This window comes from Monodon monoceros, unplaced genomic scaffold (genome assembly GCF_005190385.1).
Source record: "Monodon monoceros isolate NGI ecotype Baffin Bay Population unplaced genomic scaffold, NGI_Narwhal_1 Super_Scaffold_3, whole genome shotgun sequence".
Classification (NCBI taxonomy): Eukaryota; Metazoa; Chordata; class Mammalia; order Artiodactyla; family Monodontidae; genus Monodon; species Monodon monoceros.
The window spans coordinates 66,510,022-66,532,723 of record NW_021703780.1 but is presented as its reverse complement, the minus strand read 5'-3'; the positions used below and the strand labels follow the sequence as shown (position 1 = coordinate 66,532,723).

Genomic DNA, 22,702 nt, shown 5'->3' with positions numbered 1-22,702 from the left:
GGGGCCGCCCCCACCCCCACTGCTGCAGGCCCACCTGCTTGAGCAGCACGGGCTCCAGGGCGGGATCCAGCTCCTCGCCCACGTTCTCTAGAAGGCAGGGCTTGCCAAAGCGGATGGCATTCTCCATGCTGCGCAGGAAGTCGCGGTCGCTCAGCTTGAACACATCCAGCCCGCTGTCCTTCTCCTGTGGGCACAGGGGGCAGGTGGGGGCCGCGGGGGCTGAGAACCAGCCTGAGGCTCAGCTACTCCCCCTGCACCTGCTAAGCCCCGCTGGGTGGGGTGGTGGCACCCGGTGGGTAGGCTCACCATGTTCTTGATCCATTTGTTAGCCTGGCTCTGAGGGTCAATGAAGTGGGTCCAGCGCTGGGAGAACTGGTTGATGACCCCATTCTCCACTGACAGTGTGTCGTTGGGGAGGCCAGCAACCTGTGGAGGACCGGGCTGGGTCGGGGGTCTCACACAGCAGGCTCAGCTGGGACATCAGCCACTCCCAACCTTGTGCTTTGGCTGTGTTTCCCTTCTCCTTACTGCACCCTCTTGAGGGTGAAGGGCAGTCCTGAGGTCTCAGCCCCCAGAACTGGTCTCCCTCCTATTGGCTGGCTCCCGACACCCTCCTTCGCTGGGCCCGTTGTTCCTCATGCCTGTTGAGTCCTTGCTCAGTCAGACCATCTTCACGGAGCCAGTAAAGCCCATCAGCCCTCCCGGACTGTGTTCACGCTCAGCCTCTGCCTGAGCCTCTTGGTTCTCTCCTTGCGCCAACTCTACCTGTCCTCCATGGTCTAGCTCGGACACGACCTCATAACCCTCACTCTGGACACTGCTCTCCCACCCCACTCCCACTCTCATAAGCACCCCTTGACCTCTCTGCCCACAGTTAGCCAGCATCTGTACCCTTCGCTCGGCTTTCTCCTCTCCTACCCACCAGCCTCTGACTGGCCCCGGGCGGGCTCAGGAGACGCATCTCTAAGCAGACCCAGGAAAGAGGGTGGGAGGGAGGCGGGAGGCTCCTGGCCCAGCCCGACCACACTGCAGGCCCAGCCCAGTTGCTCCAGCCCCCCGGGGTGGGCACCTGCCACGAGCGGATCTTCACGGGGTTCCCCAGAGTCCCGATTAGCGTGGGCTCAGAGGTGTGTGGGACATGGTGAGTCGTGAGCTGCTTGACCCAGCTGTCGTACAGCACCGTGCGGTACTGGCCCTGGGGAGATGCCAGACTCAGGGCCACCCCACTGAGACAGCCGTGATGCCCTCCCACTTCCCCCTGCACCCCAGCGCTCAGCAGTTGTGCAGAGGTCAGAGCTCAGACATGGAGACGGAGGCCTGAGCTCTAGCCCCACTTTGGGGAACATCCTCGGCCTCCACAGTCCTCAGCCCCTTATCTGTGGAACCAGCATAAGAACAACAATGCCCACCCATGAGGGCAGCTGTGAGGATTGAATGAGAGGCCTGAGAAGTGCTTGTTGAATGAGTGAGAGAAGAGCCGCCCCTCAGGCCACCCCTCATGGAGGTGAGGCCTCAAGGCAGGGCCAGGGGTTCCTTACCGTGAAGGGGCCCAGGTAGGCCACAAAGCCTGCAGCCACCAGCACGTCCCCGAAGATGTTGTCGAGCGTGTGTTCCAGGTTCTCCACCGTATCCTGCCAGCGCACCCTCTCGTCTGACAGCCCGTTGATGAGCTGCAAGGACAGCCCATGGGGTGGGTTCTGGGAGGCTGGGCCGGGGGCCTGGGTGTCCCTGCCTGGCGCAGTCCCCGAGGTGGCCGGTGTGGGGGGTGTGGACAGCCACCCTGGGACCCCCCCTACCACCCGGGCCCTTCCAGCCTGTCGGGGGCAGGCCACACCACAGGCCCTCACACCTTGTCGGCGCGGCCCAGCCGCTGCTCGCACTGCTCACACTTCAGCTCCAGTTCCTCCTTCTTGGCAATGCAGTCTCGGTACTTGGCCTGCATCGTGGCAATGCCATCCTCCACCTTGTGCAGGCGCTGCTTCGCCTCCTCCAGGATCCTCTGTGTCACCTCCAGGTCATCCTGGGCCTCCCGCAGGGCTTGCTGCGGGCAGAGGGTGCAGGACCAGCTTTCCTGGTGCCCAGAGGAGCCCATGCCCTCTCCCCTGCCCCCTAGGTCTACCCAGCCCTCACCCGCTTGGGCTCCACGGCCTTGGCCACGAAGTGGTACTTGTGCATGGCGCGCACCCACTGGCAGATGGAGGTGCAGGCCTTGGACACCTTGGCGATGGCGGCCGGCTGGAACTCTTCATTGTCGATGTATGGCTGGATGGCTTTGATCACCGCCTCCCCAATGTTGTCCTGGGGATGGGAACCATGGGCTCAGGGGGCTGCTTCCCAGGGAGGACAGAGAAGGCTCTGCAGGGCTGAGGGGCATCCTGCTCCTGCCGCTATGCCCCGTGTAGGCCTCAGTACAGGTGTCCTCCCTAGGGAATAGACACAACCCACAAAAGCTGGCCAGAAGAGGATCTTCTGTATTCTAGGATTTCAAATAACATGACCAGAGATTTTTCTTTCTCAAGAAATGACACAACCTCAAGATCTGATAATACAGGGACTTCCCTGGTGGTCCAGAGGGTAAGACTCCGCGCTCCCAATGCAGGGGGCCCGGGTTTAATCCCTGGTCTGGGAATCAGATCCCGCATGCATGCCGCAACTAAGAAGTCCACACACCACAACTAAAAAGATCCCGCATGCTGCAACGAAGGTCCCGCGTGCCGCAACTAAGACCCGGCGCAGCCTAAATAAATAAATAAATATTAAAAATTTTTAAAAATGAAGACCTGATAATATGCAGGCCCCATTTAAAACCCATTTAGAGACAAGGGCTCCTTCTTGGCTGATGTGGAGACGAGTGAGTGGTTCTGATGCCCAACCCGGCTCACGTTCAAATGTAATAATCCCTACCCCAAGAGCTCACCATACTCTTGGAGCACTTGTCCTACCCTGGGAGAATCCAGCTCTGTAATTCAGGATGAGCCCAGGAATCTGTACTGTTCATGAGCCCCCCGAGGTCAGAGCTTGGGACCAGGGGAACCTGAGTGCTGGCCGTGAGCCTCCTGATTTGGGCTCAGTTAGAGGGATGGGGAAGCCCATAGAGTCCAGCTGTCACTGAGATGGGCCATTGTCTCTGCCCTCCCAGTGCAGTCTGGGACGTGCCCAGGGCTCCAACACTGACACATGGTGGGGGAGGGGGGGAGCGGCCCGCGTGGGACTAATTTCTGGGCTGGAAAGGGGCCCTCCAAGAGGGCTGCGGGCTCCAGGCTGACCTAACCCTAAGCAGCCCCATGAGAGAGCATGCCCATGGATACTGAGAACCCCAGATAGACAGGAAGGCAGAGAAATCCAGAGACAGACAGGCACTAAACCTCAGGTGTTAAGGCTGAGGGAGAGGCGATGATTGAGCAGCCAGGGAAGGTCTTGGCCAGCGCCATGGGGGTTTCAGGAAAAAAAGAGCAGGAGAGAGAATCTCCAGGCTGTGGAGCCTTGGAGTGACTGTGGGTGATGTCCTATGGGCATAGGAGCCTTCCCAGGTCCTGATTTCCTCAACACCCATCTGTTGGTTGGTCCGTCTGTTTCCCCCACCAGCTGGAGAGCTCCTCTGTGCCAGGATCTGGTCCCATCAGCTCTGTGGCCACAGGGCTGTGTGTGTTGCAGGCAGAGTGAGATAGGATGGAGGCCCCAGCGCTGGTGGCGGGGAGGGGGCCGGTTCCTCTCCTCACTTCTCTGCCCAGCTGGGTCCTGCCCTCACTCACTCCCAGCTGGCTGGGTGCCTGGCACGCTCACCTTGTCAAACTTGAAGAGGCTCTCCAGGAAGCGGCCGGGGTCTTGCAGCAGCCCCTTGCCTGGCTCCCAGTAGTCATCCACCTTGGAGCCAGGCTTCTCTCCAGGGACCTTCTTGGGCTTGATGCCCTTCATGATGCACACAGCTTCTATGACCAGCTTCACACCTGGGGGTGGCCGCTGCATGGCACGCACCTGTGGGCCAGGCCAAGAGTGGGGAAGGGGGAGGTCCATCACGGAGTGGTACGGTACCTCCAGGCAGGGACAGCCACCAGACAGGGTGGGCCCCACCAGCCAAGTCCCTACCACTACAGACCAAGGGCACACCCGGGGATCCCCCAAGGTCTGCCTTAGCCTATGGCAACTACTGCTCCCCCGTATACCCAGGCCTGGCCACGAGGTCCTGTACGCTCATTTCTCAAGGCCCAAAGCCCCCCTCATGCACCTGCCCGGGCCCTGGGCGCTGATACAAGGAGGTAAGGGCAGGCAGCTGGATTCAAGCCCTAGTTCTGCCCTCATCTCTTGACATATGACCCTCAAGGGATGTGTAGAGGGAGGGCCTAGGGGCCAGGACCCAAGAGGGCTCCAGGGAGGGATGTCAAGAAAAGCCTGGGGTTGCCTAGCCACCCACCTCGGTCACATCATTCTTGTTGAGGTTGCGCAAACTGGCCAGGGCTGCATCCAGGGTGGGCAGAGCCTCATCCAGATCCTTCTGGGCATCGTCAGCAATACCTTGTGCCTTCCGGGCCTTCTCATTGGCCTTGATCTCCTCTGCTTGCACTGAATTCCGGGACTCCTCAGCAATGGTTGTGTCTACCTAGGGACCAGAAGTAGGGAGGGCCCAGGGATGGCCCGTGTCAGGGACAGGTGTGCCCTCCTCCCCTTTCTCCTCTCTGTGTCTCAGTCTCCCCAGGTGGAAGGAAATGAGGGTTGGGATGCCCCATTCTCTAAGGACCATCTCGGCTGTGACAGCCCACGGAGACCTGGGAGTGCTAGGAACCCCTTCCAATCCTGAGTGCTCATCATGGGCCTGGCATGGGGCTCAGGGCTTTACATGCTTGAGCATAACTACCCCATGGGCAGGACCCCCTAAACCCACAGGGCACCTCCATGCAAAACAGAGAAAGGCACTCCCCTCCCACAAGTCACTTTCTTTCCATCTGCTGGAAAAATTTTCAATACCACTGCCTTTGTAGAGCAGGACATGATTGTTTCTGCCAGAAAGCTGCCATCATGAATATGCAAACCTGCAGAGGCTGCTGTGAGGACCGGCCCTCGAATGTGGGCCCTCTTGTAGACTCAGAGGATCTTAGAGGGAAACTCAGGCAGACTCTGCACCGCTACCTGTGGCTGCCCTGCTGCTCAGTCCGTGTTGTGATTATTGGGTTTGGATTTGTCTGTCTTGCTCATCACCATATCCTCTGCCCAGTGCAGCGCTTGGCATAGAATAGGTTCTGAGCAAGCATTTGTTGAATGAACACATGACTGAATGAGGGAACTGGGCACCAAGAGGCTAAGCAAACTGTGAGGCTGGGCAGCTAGGGATCTTGTGGTTGCATGGGGATGCCGAGCATCCTCAGACATGGTCAGCCGTCAGGGAGGGGGCCAGGAGCACTCCCAACCTTGATCTGCTCCATGGTGAGCGTGGTCTCCTTGGCAGCCTCCTCCAGCAAGGGGCGCATAATCTCCAGCTCTTCCTGCATCTTGGCCACGTCCTCTGAAGTGCGCAGCAGCTGCGGGGTGGGAGGCGGGGGGCACAGAGAGGAAATCCGGTGTGACGGTGTGATGGGGACCAGAGAGTGAGTTAGGCCTGGAGGGGGCAGGGGAGAGGTCCCTGCAGGGCCGCCCTCATTCACGAGAGGCTGTGGCCAGCAGCTTCAGTGGCCCCCAGGTTGCCCAGTGGACCCCAGAGGAAGGGAGCAGTCCCCTAAAAATATTTGGGGTGACCTGCTTTGGCCTTGCCCTTGGCCAGCAGCTCTTTTGGTGAGGGAGGAAGCCACCCATTTAAACACTGTGGGCTGCCAACTGAAAGGCCAGGCTGGGCCTCCGGGGTCAGGACTGAGACTGCATGGGCAGAACCACGGGCAGCTATACGTTGCCCACAAGTCCCCACCCCAGCCCACCTTGTCGAGGCCACTCTTCATGCGGTTCCTAGCAGTTTTCAGCTCCTGTTTCTTCTGCCCGATGAGGATGGAGAAAATATTGAGCAGCTCCAGGTAGCTCTTGGGGGTCACATAGTTGTGGCGGGCCAGCTCGGCCAGATACTCGACACACTTCTTGGCCACCGACTGGTGGATATACACACAAACCTGAATCTGTGAGGGAGCAGACCACTGATGCCAGTCTTGTAGAGCCCCCAGCAAAGATGGGGCACCAGGGTGCCCTTGAAGCCACTGAAGCCTGGTTCTGGGGAGGGAGCCATGTGCAGGAACCTCAACGGCCCTCACACTCACTCTCTCCTATGATCCTCACGACCTCCAGGTAAAGGTCACCTATTCTGCAGACGAAAAATCCCACAACCCAGAGAAATCAAGGGGCTTTTTCGAGTTCACACAGTTGTCAAGGGCAGAGTTCACTTTGAACTTGGACCCAGGTGTGTCCCAGCTCTTGGCCCAGTGCTCTTATCACAGCCCCTATGACCTGCCTCTCTCAGAAAGCCCTAAGGTGGGGCCCCTCTCGGAGGCTGTAGATGTGGGGAGGGAGGGCCCAAGGCCTCAGCACAGCTGGGCAGAAATGGGCTCACCCTAGCTCTTGGCCCCCAGGTGACCATCACTGTCTCAGGCTGGACCAGACGAATCTACCCCCCACCCCATCTGTAGTCTCTGGGTTGTATCAGGGGGCTCTTTGTTTGTTTGTTAATGTAGACCATTTTTTAAAAAAAACTCTTTACTGAATTTGTTACAATATTGCTTCTGTTTTACGTTTTGGTTTTTTGTCGCCAAGGCATGTGGGATCTTAGCTCCCCGACCAGGGATTGAACCCTCACACCCTGCAGTGGAAGGTGAAATCTTCCCTGGGCTGCCAGGGAAGTCCCTATATCAGGCGACTCTTTAAAGAAAGTTTCCGTGGAGCCCTCAGAGAATAAGATAAACAGTGACTGTGTAACTGTGTGCCCAGCCTCCTGCGTCACCGTGACAACCTTGTGGCATTCCCATTATACAGGTGAGGAAACTGAGGCTTAGACAGATAAAGCTGTCTGCCCAAAGGCTTCCCATCAGTGGTGGGCCTGGGAATCTTACCCAGGCCTTGGTGACCCCAAGCCCAAACCTACGCAGTCCCCCTCAAGGTCTTGCTCCTCACCAAGATACCTACCAGTCCTTCAATTACTTTGGGGGTGGCGTCTAGCTCTGGGATCTCGTTCAGGAACATGGTGGCCACAGACTCCAGGGCTTCTGCCGGCCACTCATTAAACCAGTCGATGGTACAGCAGTTGACCAGGGAGGGGAACTGCCTTAGGTGAGCTCGGAAGACCTCTCCAATGGGGCTGGGGAGGTGGGGGTCCAAATGAGGCCCTGAGACACTGACTTACACCCCCCAGGAACCCAGGACCCAGGGTCATTTCACAGCCCTGTGACATGGCAGCCTGGACCCAATGGCATGGTGGCCAGGCCCAGGCCACTTCCCCTTGTGGTAGGCCCAGGTGCTCCCCCACCTAAAACCACTGTCCCTGCAAGGTTGCAGTGGCCACCTGTACCTCATGCACAGCACCAGGTGGATGCTGCTGCGCACACGCCCGGTGTAGGCAGCCATGAGGTTGGTCTTCGTGGGCTGCAGGCCCTGCTCCTGGACGTAGGGCCGCATGGTGTTGACAATCTGGTCCTGCTCATCCGTGTTGTAGAGGTTGGGAATGTCGCCTGAGTTCAGGACATTGTTAATGTCCTCTAGGAAGGACTCGTTCTTGATCTGGGGGGAAGATGGGGATGGAGGAGCTGAGTCTTGATGATGGCCCCTGGGTGTTGGGCTCCATGACCATGGTCTCACTGGACCTTCACAGGAGCCCCATTCCACAGACCATGCCACTAAGGCTCAGAGAAGCCCAGGGTCACACGAGTGACCTCACAAGTTGTGGTCCAGGACTCACACCCAGGCCTGCCCTACAGCAGAGACTCTGAACATCACTGCTGGGCTGTGGAAGGGCCCTGGGTCCTGGGTGGGAGATGTGGTGTCTTCCTCCTCTCTTGCCAGGCCTCTCTACGTCTCAGTTTACTCACAGGAGAAAACCAGGCCACAGGCAGAAACGGGTCCTTGTCCATCTCATATGGCCAGGGCCTAGTCAGTGCCAGAGGGCACCCTCACTTGCCTGACTATGTAAGGGGAGCCTGGGGGATAGGAGTAGGGCTGGGAGCCTTCCAGGGCTTCAGCTTCGGCCCAGTCCTGACCACCAATCAGGTTTAAGCACTGCCCTGTTTGTCTTGAGACCCTGGACCCACAACCTCTCCTTCTCTCAGACCTGGGGCGAGGCCTCATCTAGGGAGCTCCAGACGGAGCAGCCCCAAGAAGGGGGCCATAGTCACAGCACCTCAGGCACAAGTCCTGTGGTCCTTGAGGTAGGAAGCCATTGGCCAGTGAGTGTGGTGCTGCTTGTGGTAAGCCATGGTGCCAGGGGCCTTCTTTACCCTCGGGGCATAGTAATGATCTCTGCCCCCCACCAGCCCTGACAGGCTAGGTTTGGCCCCCTCCCGCTGGTCCCAGCTATTCCTCCCAAGATCCACCCCAACTGACAGTGACGTGGGCATGAAGGACTGACCACCTTCCAGGATGCCACACTGGGGTGGGTTGTATCCAACCCACCCTGGATCCCGCTCACTGCCCGTGTGGTGGCACCTGGGTATCTGAGAACAGGAAGGTGATGGGCAGGCTGTGCAGGCCAGCCTTGAGCAAGACCTTCTTGACATCATCACGCCACTCGGTCATGCCATAGTTCTTGGACAGCTCAATCTGGAAGCACTCATACTCGGCCCTGGAGACAGGTGGTTGGGTGGAGGCATGCCAGAGCTTGAGGCCAAGCGCCCCCACCCCAGCCATCTGCTCCCATCCTGGGCAGACCTGCTGACTCCCCCAACGCTGAACCTGCTCTCTTGCCTCCAGACATCTGCTGAGGCTGCTCCCTCGGCCTGGAATGCCCTTCCCTTCCATCCTCCCAGCCTTGATTAGAAGAGAAGGTCCATGGCCACCTCCTCTAGGAATCTCTCCTGGATGCCTGCATCTACCCCTCCCCCATCCCTGCAGCATCACAGGGCACTGCTGCTGTCTCTCCTTGGACCCCAGGTTACCCTCCCAGGGCCAGGTGCGTCTGCCTCAGCATAGAACATGTGGAAGAACGCAAATGGAACTGAGTCTGCCACCGGCCGCCCACTGCCCACCACGCCTGGGGGCCCTCACATGTGCGAGGCCAGTCTCGTGAGGGACCTGCGGCCACTGCCGCCCACACCCAGCAGGAGCGCGTTGCCCAGCGCCTGGCGCAGGGTGCGGCTGATGCGGCAGACGTGGCTCACGGCATCCATGAAGAGGACCAGCCTCAGCTTGGCTGTGCTGATCTGGTTGTAGTCCTCCATGTACTCCTCAATCACCTGCATCAACTGGCAGCGGGGGGGGGGGGGGGCACGGGGAGAGCTGGGTCCTCCCTCTGTCCCCGTGCACTGTGCCCCCCCGCAAGGGAGCACAACACCCCATCCCCCCAGCCAGCCCTGCTCCTCTGTGCACAGAGGGATGTTGGCCTTAAGATGCCAGGTCTGCCTGGATGAGGCCTGACCCCCTGGACACACCAAGGCCTGAGGGTCGGGTCAGAGACCTGCCTGCTGCCTTGAGGGCTCAACAGGATGTACCGACCTGGGGCCCCGTGGGAGCTCCTGGGAGCTAGGAGAGGGTCTGTGTGAAGAAACCAACAGGAGGCCCCCGCACTCCAGCTTCATCCTGCCACCCTGGGGTCTTGACTCAAGACTCGCGGTGCCCAGGGCCCTGCCGCGGCTCTGTGGGTGGGATACTAGTCCCTCAAATTGGCATAGCGTGTTCCTGCTTACAGAGCCTGTCTCAGTTGAACCTTAGGCTTGTCCTCAGGAAAGGGCCAAGCGGGGCCTACTGTGCCCATTTGACAGGCGAGGCGATGGGACTCAGAGAAGCAACTTCTGGCCTGAAGTCCCTGAGCTGGCCTTCCAGACCAGTGTCCGACCCTCCGGTCAGAGCATGGTGGTCTCTTAGCAGTGGCTGCAGAGGGCTGGGGTCTCGGGGGTCAGGGGTTGTGGGTCAGGGGTAGGGCCCCAGCAGGCCCCTTCACCTTCTTCTTGCTGGTGATGAGCTCATAGGACTTGACGTCGGAGCCTGGCGACATGAAGTCCCCGTAGAGGATGGGCTGGAAGGGGCAGACCTCTTCGAAGGCCACCTCCCACTGCTCCATGCAGCTCTCCAGGAGCTTGTCAAACCAACTGCGGTCCTCCTCATTCACCAGGCGGTCGCGGAACACACGGCAGCTCTCGTGGTACCACAGGCGCAGCAGTTGCACCTTGTCCTGCGGCCGCCCCAGCGTCAGGGCGCGGTCTCGGCCCCGCACCCTCAGCCACCTCTCGAAGCACCTGGGCCTGGCTCTCCTACCAAGACCCTGCCAGGGCCCTGGGTGTCTGCTGTCTCCACAGAGCGTGGAGTCCACACGCTGACGCCTGGGCCTCTCCACCCCCAGCTCCAGGCGCAGCTGTGCCTGTGGGGCTCCCAGCTCAATTAGCTTCTCCCCTCTTAGGGTCCCCACAGCTCCCCAAACCCCAAGCCCGAGAGGAATGCCCGATTCTCCTTATACCTTCCTGACACCTCACATCTAACCACTCACTTGACTCCAAAGCTCCCTCTGACTCTACCCCCATCCTGCTGCCACCTCCATGCTGACCTCCCTGCCTCTCCCTGGGTGACAGGACCGCCCTCAGGAAGCCCCAAAGCTCTTCTCTCGACTCCTTTGGCTATAGCTAGGCAGGGCCAGGGCTGGCATCTGTCCTATTCACACTATGCCCTTGATGCTGGGCCCACACACTGACCCATCCATTCCCCATCCCAAAGTGCAAATGTGCCCCTACCCACCCCCCAGCTCCCATCACCTTCAGGACTCTCTGCCCCTGCAGCCCCCAGAGCCTGCCCAGCACAGCTGACACTGCTCCATGCTGCACTCCTGCTCCTTCCACCTGGTACCATTCACTCTTCCCCTCAATCTTCTCACACACAGGGCTTCCACCAGGAACCCTCCCTCCCTTGCCATGCCCCGGCTCCTGCTTTTGTGTGATCCCATCACAGCCAGCATTCTAGGCGTGGATTTCACCTGCAAGATAGGACTCAGCTGCATGAAGGCAGGGCTCCTGGGGGCTTGGTACCTGTTGCCGTGTCCCCAGCTCCACCCCCTGCCCGAGGGCCTGGCCAGATGAAGGCTGAGGAGTGTTTGGGTAGGAAGGCCTAAAACCAGGGAGGACTGTGAGGGCAGTGTGGGCACTCCACTGCTGGACACTGGGGAGGGGGCCCACCGGTCCTCACCTCAACCTTGGCCGGGTCGGCCATGAGCATGCCCTGGAAGACCTTGGAGAGATCCCTCAGGTTGAAAGTGTAGTGGGATTTGGCTGGGGTGGGCAGCAGCTGGGAGGTGATGGTGGAGTACACCATGATGGTGGCTTCCACGAGGGGATCCGTGAAGTGGGAAATGTTGGGGGCACCGGCTGTGGGAACAGGAGAGTGGCCCTGGGTCACAGCCCTTGCAGATCCGGTGCTGTGTTCTCTGCACATACCGTTCCCCAGCCTGCATGCTTGGATTCTGCCCACTCTGCAGCCCTCTCCGATGCTACTTCCCCAGCAAGGTTTTCCTGGTATCCCCCACCATGGGGTGAGGAATCTCTCACCCGGAGCTCCCCCCTTTTACATCCTTATCACTGATATAGCCTGTCCATATATTGGGGCACTGGGACACATTCATGGAATTGAGAACACTAATGGGGCCAGACCTGAAACGTGCCACTCTGAGCTGTGCATGGGGAGGGTTGCATGGCCCACACGGGGTTCAGGAGTGCACCACAGTGGACGTGGAGGCCTGGGGCTCAGCCATGACCTTGGGGGCTTATCACCCCCTTGCATTTTCACCACTAACATAACCTATTTGCTTGTGCTTTGAAAACAATGCAATTCTTTGCTGGGAACCAAAATTCTGTCAGTGGGAATTTGGGGCAGAGGGAGCCCCCAGAAGAGGGAAGAAAGCAAAGAAGGGGCAGGACGACTCACTAGCCCCAAAGCGGGCTCATCCATTAACACAGGGACTGTTCTAGGTGCTGGGCACAGAGGGTAGCCCCAGCAGACATGCTCCTCACCCCCAACAAGTTGACTTTCTTTGGGGGACTGACAGTAAACTGGGGATGGAAAATGTGTGGAGAGAGGTTTGGGGAGAGCCAGCGTTGGGGGATTTGACATAAATGCTGGGGAGGCCTTGCGGAGGAGGGCACTTGAGCAGAGAGACCCGAAGCCTTGAGGTGCCAAGCAGGTTCAGAACTGGAGAAGGTGTTCCAGAGAGGGCGTGGCCAGGGCGAAGGCCCTGAGGCAGGCATGTCTGGGGGGGTTAAGGACTTAGCAAGGGGGTGGTGAGAGCAGACAGTGATGAGGGGTGCCCACCACTGCCAGGACCTGGGCTCTAGTCTGCATGAGATGGTTGAGCAGAGGAGGAATGTGATCTGATTCAGCGTTTGAATGGGTCCCTCTGGCTGCAAGTGGAGGATGGATAGACCTCCAGACAAACAGACAGATGCAGGGGGGTGAAGACAGAATCAGGGAGACCGGCGTGTGGGGGGCTGCTGCAGCGGCCTATGAGTGAGGGCTGGGGTGCTGAGCAGCGCAATTCAGGGGGGGTTCTGGAGGGAGAGGCAGCAGAACCTGCTGAGAGAGAGACAAAGAGAGTGAGCAAGTCCGGATGGTGGCAAGGCCCTTGTCCTGAGCGAGTGGAAGGACACAGTGGCCATCAGCTGAGAAGAATGGAGCGCCAGGTGCTGGTGGGTCAGGGGCTCGGGTTTGGACATGTTCAGCCTGAGACGCCCAGTGGACATTCAAGAGGAGACATCGGTCCGAGGTTCAGGCGAGAGGTCTGGACTGAACACACAGACTCAGCGGCATCCGCACTAAGGGGTTTATCGCCAGGGCAGGATGATGATGTCCCAGAAGAGTGTGTTTAGAGGGAGTAGAGGCTGAGAGTAAGCCCCCCGTCCACCTAGGAAGGCGACTGGGAGGAGGAGGGGTGACCCCCACAGACAGCTGACAGCCCGGGAAAGGTGAAGACCCAGCTGACCTTTGGTCTGGACGCTGTGAGGCTGCTGGTGACAAGAGCCCTCTCCGGGGACTGGTGGGGCTCAAGAGAAAGTGGGAGGGAGGGCTGGTGCCCGCAGGAGGAGAAAACGCTCTTGGAGTGTTTTGCTCTCAAGGTGACAGAGAAATGGAGCCAAGGCTGGGGGAGGGGGTAGGGAGGGGACAAGAGAGGGGCTTGTTTTGTGTTATGTTCTTAAGATGGGAGAAATCGGGGCGTGTCTTCGCTGATGGAATGGCCCAGTGGAGAAGAGAACACTGATGTCAGTGGCTGTCAAGCAGACAATAGGGGATGGGACTCAGGCCTAAGAGGAGGGCTTGGCCTCATACGGGAGCAGGGAAATCTGTTCCCAGGAACAGGAGAGAAGACAGGGCCCAGGGAGGCCTGGGTGCAGGTCAGCAGTGGACACGGAGGCCTGAGTAGGTCTGGAGCGGCCAGTCACCCTGCTGCAATGAGCAGCAGATCCGCTGCCACACGGGGGACGCCCGACACGAACTCAGGTTGCTCCTGGCTCCAGGCTCATGCCCTCTCCTCAGAGCCTCTGCTTCTTCACACAGGGTGGGACTTTGTTGGATTCCTTATTCATTCATTCAATGTGCATTCACCTTGCTTCTACTATGGGTCGGACACTCACCCGGGCACTGAAAGACTGACCGGCCATGTAACGGTGAATGAGCCATGCAGGCCGTCGGTGCTGGGCAACCTTTGCTCTAGCAGTGGCCCGAGGTCCCCTCAGGAGTCTGAGGATGGTTCACTGTGGCCCCTGCGACCCGGCCTCAACGACATCCAACTGGAGTCCAGGGCGCCCCCTGGAACCAGTGCCCCTGCCCCATCCAGGCCTTCCCAGGCCCTGCCCAGGCCTGCACTTACGCACGGGCTCCCGGTAACTCTTTTCTCCAAGGAGTCCATCTAGAAGGTTGAGGGAGAGACACGGGGCTCAGAGTTAGGTGGGTCCTTTGCTGCCCACCTTGACCGGTTGTGCTCAGCTGGGCAGCCCCAGAGCAGCCACTGACCATCACCCCCCTCCTCAGAGCCACATGGCCCCCACCTCCAAGCTGGGCATGGGGGCAAGTTCTGGTCTATAGCCCCTGAGGGCAGGGCAGGGCAGGCCAGGCCAGAGGAGGGAAGGCCTGACTCCCATCACCCACCACCTGGCACAGTGCCAAGTGGAGTTCAAAGGTCAGAGTGTGTGTTATGTAAGAAGTGGACTGGTTGGGGGAAACTGCATCCTGGAACAGACTTTTCGTCAAGCTCCATGGAAGATCAGAGCCATTTTGTCCATTCTATCTTGGTGGCACTTCCTGATTTACAAAAGTAACATCCTTTCACTAGCCTTTCTACCATATATGCGTGTACTTATACGGATGAAAATACATGTATACATATGTATAAATCATATATTCCACAGTTACCACATGCCGGGCTTCTTGCTAGATGCTCTACATGCAGTGTCTTATTTAACCTTCACAACTCGGGGTGTTGGGCACTGATATTATCACCCATTTCAGATGAAGAAACTGAGGCTCAGAGAGGTTCATGAATTGGCCAAAGGTAACATAGCTGAGTAAGGGGTGAAGCCAGGGCTGATGTCAGTGGTTCAGCCACTCAGCCCTTCCCAGCGCTGCCCAGCTGTCTTTGGTGTGGCTTACCTGGCCGGGGCTTCTGCCCTAGCCTGTGGCCTCCTACCCCACTCCTGCCCAATACTCACCCATCCAACTGCCCAGGATGGTGGAGAAGATGCGCTTCTTGCTGACCTCATCCATCTCAGCAAAGGACAGGTAGTTGAAGTGGCGGGTCAGCCGTGGAGTGATAGCATTCCTGCCTCCACCGGGGGGGCCCATGGCACAGACAAAGTTGATGTCCACCAGGCTCTTGAAGGCTCCTGGAGTCAGGGCAGGAAGTCAGAAGGCCCTGCCCAGGGCTACATTAAGACTTCTGTAGGCCCTGGGCACTTTTGCCTTCTTGGGCCTCCTCCTCCATTAAACAATATATATATTAAAAATTATAATTTACCACAGTATTGGTACATAGACAAATATATTAATATTATGCATTTTAAATGTTCTTTGACCTAGAAGTTCATTTTCCCCTTGATTTTAAAAGACATTAAAACACTTCCATGGACTCTCTGTGAGTCCTGTGGGCCCAGGCCCTGTGCCTACTGTTCCTAACGGGTGAGGCCCTGGCCCTGCCCAGCACACCCAGCCCCGCCCCGCTGCCCCAGGCGGCCAGCACGCACCGATGATCTTGCGGTCATACCAGCCACCGTGGTCCATCCACTGGCGCAAAAGCTCGATGGGCGGCTGGGCGCCATATGTCTCCAAGGCCGGCATGTTCAAGTCATCGATGAAGAAGATGAAGTTGCGCCCCAGGGGCGGCCCGAACACGCCCTTCCGCCTGTGGGATGGGGCTGTGTAAGCCCAGCACCCACGGGTACCAGGTCCTCAGGGAATCCAGGGTGGCAGGATGGCAGCTTCACCTCTGGGGAGCCCTCACTAACTTCAGGCTCCCCCGAATTGCTGAACCTCTTGAGCAACTCCTTGTCCCATTCTGAGCGTCCTGGGACATCACACCTGGCTGCTCTGAGTCTTGCCTCTAGGCAGATAGATAACAAGCCCCGCCCGAGTGCTCAGCCCAGGGAGAGCACCCACAGAAGGGCTCAGTGGGAATTCCTGATGGAAGAAGGCTCCAGAGCAGTTTGCAAGGGAGCCCAAGGGCCACCCGGGAGGGGAGGGGGGACAGCAGCTGGCCGAGCCAGGCTGGGGGACATCGGACCCAGGAAGGAACCAGGGTGCCTGCCTCTTATCCAGTTTGCTGTCGATGAGGTCCTGGGTTTGGTTGGCTGAGGTGCGGGCAGAGAAGGTGAGGAAGTGGCTGATGTATTCCAGCGGCAGGTTCTTGAGAAGCTTGTTGGAGATGGTGAGGGTCTTCCCTGTGCCCGTCGGCCCGATGCACAGCACCTAGGAGAGCAGGGGACACAGGGTCAGAGCGCTCTCACAGGGCCCAGCATGCAGCACGAGCTGCCGCCCTGTCAGTGTGGGAGCCAGCCGCTCCTGACCTAGGCCTTGGAAGTGTGGGGTGAAGCAGGGCATGGCAGGGGCACTCACGGGCTTGTGGTTGGTGAGTAGCATGTCTAGCAGGTAGGACATCTGGATGGTGTCCATGGTTGGCACGATGATGTTGCAGTAGTTGGTATCTGGCATCATGGTGAACGAAGCTGAGGAGTCCATCCACTTCACCCAGGCAACCTGGAACCACAGGTGGCACAGGGTGGGCCTGGAACCTTCTCCCCGTCTCACCCCTGGCCAAGTGCACCAGGAGGGCAAGGAGCGGCACTGCTGGGACTCAGCAAGAGGGTCCAGGTGAAGGGCTGCTTCTGACAGAAACAGGAATCCCTGTGCCCACTCTCCACACAGGGTGGGGGACTCCCAGAACAAACCTCCAGGAATGGGGGGCTCTCTGCACACAGCTGCCCAAGTGAAGGCTTCCCTGCATCCAGCTACCTCAGTGGGGCCAGTCTCTGGGCCTCTGCATGAAGGAAGTACTCTGGGAACTGGACAACCCAGAATGCAAAGGTCTCTGCTGTTTAGTTTAGGCTACCCAAGCATGTGAGGGCCAGAACCATGGGGCTGGCATCGCCTAGACGCTGAGAGGTCACCTGGCCCTCTCTTCCCCACCATCCCCACCTGCATGCATCCCTACACCCACAGCCCTGACTCAACTTGCAGACCTCCCTTGATGGGGGTGTTCACTGTGGTCAAACCCACATGTCCCATTGGGAACGGTACTGATGGTTAGACTCAAACGTGCCCCGTGAGACCCCCAGCAGGACCCTGTGCAGTAACCATCTCTATAGATGCCTCTCTGGCCCCTCTTCCTTCTGGGCTGGAGTCCTGATCCCATGAGGGTAGGCTAATGGGACCCTCGCTGGCTAAGAGGAGAAATGGGGACATCAAGACAGGCCATGGGGGCTTACTCCCCCACCCCTGAGGAGCCCAGCCCCTGGGCAAATGGGGCTTTTAAGTAGAACTGAGTTGATTAATACCTGGGCTCAGCATCAACACAGGGGAGGCAGTGTGTATGGTTGGGAAGGGAGGCACTCTGACATCTCCCAGTCCCAGGTTCAAGTCCAGCTCTGCCACCGACTAGCTGGGCGCGACAGTTCTGAGCCTCAATTTCCTTGTTTGGGAAATGGGCACAATAATAACCACGCTGTGGGTCTGTGAGGATTCAGGAGATGATGCAAATAACCCCAGCCTGAGACCTGTGACCGTCAATGCAGCCTCTTCTCTGCAGTCACTATTGATCGAGGAGGACAGCCGCCACCCAGTGGGGCCCTCCCTGGGCAGGTCTGCAGTCACCTGCTTGCCCTCATCATCGTCCTCATCGTCAGTGGCGCTGCTGATGCCGCCGTCCTCCAGCCTGTAATCAAACACCAGCCCCTCCTCCGGAAAGAGCAAGGTCAGCTGTGAAGGACCAGGGGGAAAGCCAGGTGGTGAGACCCGGTGGCTTGCGTGGCTACTTGTTTCTGGGGGCCGGGGCCTGGGGGACGGCCCCAAAACACCCAGCATTCAGCGTATGCATCCCAGACCTTGGACCCCAGCCCAGGGGCTGCCGCCTCTCACGTTTTCTGTCTTCATCTTGATCCTGAGCCAGTGGCTGAAGCTGATGCGACTGGCGCTGTCCCCTGTGGCACCCACACTCCAGATCAGGGAGAAGATGAACCAGGGCTCGATCAGCTCTGGGATGCGACTCAGCTTTTTGGGAGGTATTTTCTTGAGGCCCTGGGGACAGAGGCGGGGACAGAACTAAGTGGTCTGAGGAAGCCAGGGGGTGGGGGCCATCCCTTGGCCTCTGCCGTAGTTTTGCGTCTGCAGCAGACTGGTCGGGGTGTCCCATGACCCATGTGAGCCAATCTGATTCTGTCTTCCAGAAAGCTGGACTTGGGATTCAGGGCCCTCAGATGAGGAGAGAAGGCCCCCAGCCCACTGCTCAGAGCCGTACCTCTTTAGGCAGGAAGGGCTTGAAGAAGCAGTCCAGCAGCTTGAGGAGACTCATGGTCAGGTTGCTGTTGGTTGAGGTGATCACCTCCTTCACTGAGGACCGGACGAAAGTGATGGACCCCTACAGGGGATGGACACCCAGCTCTTATGGCTGGTGGCCATAGCACCCGGCTGCCCCACCTGGGCCGGCACACCGTAGTCTCACTCACCTCCAGGAAGCTGACAAAGAGGGCCTTGAACTGCTTCTCAAAGGGCTTGAGTAAAGCAGGGAGATGCCTCAGCCAGCACTCGACAAAGGGCATGAGCCCCAGGATGCTGGGCTCCAGGTGCACCATACCACAGCGGGATACTGTGGCTGGGGAGGCCACTGCCAGGTCCTGCACCTCAAACATCATGGTCATCGCCTGGTGCCAAGATGAACTGCGTGAGTGGGCCAGCCGCCAGCCTCCACAGCAGGGGAAAGGGCTGCAGGGCCATGGGGAGGTGTTGCCCATCCTGCAACCGTGGGCAGGCCACGGGGCAGGTGCTGGGCCAGGAACAGGACTGGGGTGGGGGCAAATGCAGGAACCCTTTGGCCCTCAGCTGATAACACAGCCCTCCCCAGAGGCCAAGAAGGAGTCTAAGGAGATTCTTGGGAGCCCTCTGGCCAGCCTCGGGTCAGGGCATTTTGGGGTCCCTAGAGCCCTGGGGATATCTGATGGGAGCTGTGTGCTCTGCTCCAAAGCCCCGCACCTGTGTACATGGACACAGGGTCACACTGACATCCAGGTGTTCTCAGAAGGACTCAAGAGACTGGCTGCTCTTAGGCTCAGGCAATACCCCTCCTTCTCTAAGAACTGCCCCACACTTCCCACCAGGCAGCTGTTCCCATGTTCTCCAGACTCCAGGCACGTTGCCAGTATGCCTAACCCAGAATGGGCCGATATGACTGCAAATAGGCCTGGGAGGCACAGCATCAACCAGGAGCTGGGGTAGTTGTCCTGGCCCTGGGCTCGGAGCATCACAGAAAGTGGGTCTGCCGAAAGGGCAGCACTGAGCAGATGTGTAGGACGTGCCTGCGGTACAGGAGCCTGGGGATGGGGATGGCGCTGTGGCCCCAAGAGGGAAGGGTGGAGGGGGATGAGGCTTGGCTAGCATGGTGTGCCCTGGGCCCACCTGGCTGCGAAGGAGAGCAGAGTGAGCAGACACGCGGACACACCTCTGTGAGCTTGATTATCTCCCCGGAGCTGAGGCACAGCTTCTTGTTGTCGTCCAGCACCGTGTTCATGTTCTCAATCCAGACGGCGTCTACCGGCCCATCGAACACGTACCACTTCTTGTTGGTGTCAGAGGTGATGGCCCCCACCCGGATGAGGGAGGAGAAAATCCCATCTGTCCTGTAGCCACCAGGGGGGAGAGGGCTGTAGGTGCAGGGAGGCAGGGCGGCAAGCACAGCTGGCTCCCAGGGAAACCTGGATCCATGCTGGCCCTGCTCTGCTTTTGTTTTTTTCTTAAATATCTTCATTCATTTAAAAATTATAGTAGGGAAAATGGGACTTTTTGGTATAATAAATATAATGAAAATGTGTGCTTATATTCTCTCCCTGCTGAGTCCTCACTAAAGTTCTATTAAAGGAGAATGAAAAGTAATATCCCCAAAAGAAAAGGAAGATGAGGGGACTTTCCCAGTGGCGCAGTGGTTGAGAATCCGCCTGCCAATGCAGGGGACACAGGTTCGAGCCCTGGTCTGGGAAAATCCCACATGCCTCGGAGCAACTAAGCCTGTGCGCCACAGCTACTGAGCCTGCACACTACAGTCCATGAGCCACAACTACTGAGCCTGCGTGCCACAACTACTGAAGCCCACACGCCTAGAACCCATGCTCCACAACAAGAGAAGCCACCACAATGAGAAGCCTGCACACTGCAACGAAGACCCAACACAACCAAAAATAAATAAATTTACAAAAAACAAACAAACAACAACAAAAAAAACTATAGTGTCCTGGAATTTAAGAAAAAAAAGAAAGAAAAGGAAGATGAGGGAGGAGGCAACACAGAAACAGAGGTCCACACAGTCCCGGAAGATGGACAGAGGTGGAAAAGGGGTAAATGACCTCGCAGAGAAAGCAGGGTCATGAGATATATCTAGTCCCTGCCAGAGAACCCAAGAAGCCTCAGACTTCAGAGGCACCAAATGCCAGGGAAGGGGGTGGGTAGGAGGGCATTTTTCTGGTCTGATCCCCAGGCCCTCACCTAACCACACAAGAGCCTGGAGTAGGCGTGGGTGAGGCCCTTTACCAGAAATGGGGGAAGCTGGACAGGCCCGCATTCAGAAAGATGGGTGACTGCCCCTCTCCAGTGCCCATCCTCCATTGGGTTCCAGAACACTGGGACCAAGAAGACACCCCAGCAGGAGACTGGAGACTTCTCTGGAGAGACAGAATAGCCCTGGAGAAAACCCTCAGGTGCTGACATCTCTCCCAGTTTGGTGCACTTCCCCTAAAATGCACGTCTCAGCCCAGGAGCAGAGGCCCCAAGAGAGACCACCAGCCTCTCGTGGGTACTAACAAAAGTCAACACGTACTGAGAGCTCAGCATGTGCTACACTGTCCCAGCCATCTTCCATAATAATGGTGTCATTTTTTTCCCCACTTTGCAGATGAGGGACAAAGGCCCTGGGGGTGAGGTGGGTCACTCAGTGAGGAAGTGCAGTGGTGGGTAGAGTCCCAGGCATTTGGGATCCAAAGCCAGAGCTCCCGACCTTCCACTTGGCTCAGGGAGGGAGGCGGCCCACGGCCCATAGCCTGCAAAGGTCTGGGAGCAGGACAGTCACTGGAGGGGTCCCGGGCCACTCACCACTCATGGGTGAGCAGGTCAAACTCCCCGTACAGCTGGCCCATTGTGATGGACTTGGGGTTGAGCACGTAGTAGTTGACGGCCTCGTACACACCGCCGCTGATGGATGGCTGCCCTTTCAGCGATGTCATGGCAGCTGCCAGGACTCTGTAACACTGTGGAGAAGGGCCAGCCAAGAGTGAGCCTCCAAGCTCGCTGGAGAGAAGGGCTGAAGTGGGCTGTGGGCCACGGCGGGCAGGACGGTATTCTAAAGGCCAAGGAGGCACAAGTGGGGGCCAAGACCCCTGTTGAGGCTGCTCTACCCTCAGGTCCACTGTCTGGGTACTGGGCTGCCCAGCTAGCCTCCACTTATATTAGTCTTTTTTTTTTTTTTAATTTTTATTTTATACTGGAGTATAGAGAGCAAACTTATGGTTGCCAGGGGGAAAGGGTGGGGGAAGGGATAGATTGGGAGTTTGGAACTGACATGTACACACTGCTGTATTTAAAATAGATAACCAACAGGGACCTACTGTATAGCACAGGGAACACTTACGTTACTCTTGCCAGAGCCCGTGGGCCCAACAAGCATGAGGCCGTGCCGCACCACCGTGGTCTCATACAGCTGGATACACTTGGTCAGGAATCCTGGAAGGACATGGCAGGGAGCCCAGGGATCAGAGTGGGGGCTTAGATCCTGGTCCTGACACTAGCTTGCTGTGTGACCTGTGATGGGTTACCTCACTCCCTGCACCTCAGTTTCCTCATCTGTAAAATGGGGATGCCAGTAGTACCTACCTCATAGGTAGAGGCAGGTGAAGCCCTGAGCACACAGCCTGGCACAGAGCAGGAATTCTCTGCTAATGGCCAGCCACTATTTCCATTGTGACTATTACTCCCTAACATCCACTGGTCGGGTGTCCAGCTGGCACAGGCTTGCTCAATGAGGAACTGTCACAGGCCTCAAAATCAACTTCAGCTCCAAAGCTACCACCCAGCTGACTGAGAGCATGGCCCCAGGGAAGTGCTGGCCAACATGAGGCAAAATCCCAGGGACAAGATCCAGGGTCAGGGGCTTCCCTAGTGGCACAGTGATTAAGAATCTGCCTGCCAATGCAGGGGACACGGGTTCGAGCCCTGGTCTGGGAAGATCCCACATGCCGCAGAGCAACTAGGCCTGTGAGCCACAACTACTGAGCATGCATGTCTGGAGCTTGTGTTCCGCGACAAGAGAGGCCGCAACATTGAGAGGCCCACGCACCGCGATGAAGAGTGGCCCCTGCTCGTCGCAACTAGAGAAAGCCCTCGCACAGAAACGAAGACCCAACACAGCCAAAAATAAATTAATTAATTAAAAAAAAAAAGAAATCCTGAGTGCTAAAAATAACTTTAAAAAAAAAAAGAATCTGCCTGCCAATGCAGAGGACACGGGTTCGAGCCCTGGCACCACAACTACTGAGCCTGTGCTCCAGAGCCCGTGAGCCACAACTACTGAGCCTGCATGCCACAACTACTGAAGCCCACGTGCCTAGAGCCCATGCTCTGCAACAAGAGAAGCCACAGCAACGAGAAGCCCGCACACCCGAAAGAAGAGTAGCCCCCGCTCACCACAACTAGAGAAAGCCCACGCGCAGCAACAAACACCTAATGCAGCCAATAATAAATAAATAAATAAAAGATCCGGTGTCGGTCAGGGTCTCTGACTGACCAAGACCAGAGCTGTAGGGGCAGCTGCCTGCTGCAGTGGCAGGCCAGTCCCACACAGGTGGGGAATGAGCACATCACTTTAGCCCAA

At 58.0% G+C, this 22,702-nt stretch overlaps 1 protein-coding gene across 1 annotated transcript in view; it reads right to left on the bottom strand.

The window, feature by feature from the left end:
• The window catches only part of DNAH1 (dynein axonemal heavy chain 1), a 90,442-nt gene that overhangs the window by 8,022 nt on the left and 59,718 nt on the right, over positions 1 to 22,702 (bottom strand). The window contains exons 37-64 of the mRNA XM_029244354.1: positions 21,464 to 21,555; positions 20,929 to 21,083; positions 19,289 to 19,466; positions 18,300 to 18,494; positions 18,092 to 18,211; positions 17,713 to 17,871; positions 17,449 to 17,553; positions 16,195 to 16,335; positions 15,887 to 16,047; positions 15,327 to 15,484; positions 14,796 to 14,969; positions 13,958 to 13,996; positions 11,287 to 11,465; positions 10,055 to 10,285; positions 9,163 to 9,359; positions 8,605 to 8,740; positions 7,475 to 7,683; positions 7,093 to 7,264; positions 5,904 to 6,095; positions 5,403 to 5,513; positions 4,412 to 4,597; positions 3,784 to 3,975; positions 2,131 to 2,298; positions 1,850 to 2,041; positions 1,539 to 1,670; positions 1,070 to 1,195; positions 307 to 426; positions 35 to 184 (exon numbers count right to left, since the gene is read on the bottom strand). Of these exons, the coding sequence (XP_029100187.1) occupies positions 35 to 184; positions 307 to 426; positions 1,070 to 1,195; positions 1,539 to 1,670; positions 1,850 to 2,041; positions 2,131 to 2,298; positions 3,784 to 3,975; positions 4,412 to 4,597; positions 5,403 to 5,513; positions 5,904 to 6,095; positions 7,093 to 7,264; positions 7,475 to 7,683; positions 8,605 to 8,740; positions 9,163 to 9,359; positions 10,055 to 10,285; positions 11,287 to 11,465; positions 13,958 to 13,996; positions 14,796 to 14,969; positions 15,327 to 15,484; positions 15,887 to 16,047; positions 16,195 to 16,335; positions 17,449 to 17,553; positions 17,713 to 17,871; positions 18,092 to 18,211; positions 18,300 to 18,494; positions 19,289 to 19,466; positions 20,929 to 21,083; positions 21,464 to 21,555 (4,370 nt within the window). The remainder of the gene's footprint in view (positions 1 to 34; positions 185 to 306; positions 427 to 1,069; positions 1,196 to 1,538; positions 1,671 to 1,849; positions 2,042 to 2,130; positions 2,299 to 3,783; positions 3,976 to 4,411; positions 4,598 to 5,402; positions 5,514 to 5,903; positions 6,096 to 7,092; positions 7,265 to 7,474; positions 7,684 to 8,604; positions 8,741 to 9,162; positions 9,360 to 10,054; positions 10,286 to 11,286; positions 11,466 to 13,957; positions 13,997 to 14,795; positions 14,970 to 15,326; positions 15,485 to 15,886; positions 16,048 to 16,194; positions 16,336 to 17,448; positions 17,554 to 17,712; positions 17,872 to 18,091; positions 18,212 to 18,299; positions 18,495 to 19,288; positions 19,467 to 20,928; positions 21,084 to 21,463; positions 21,556 to 22,702) is intronic.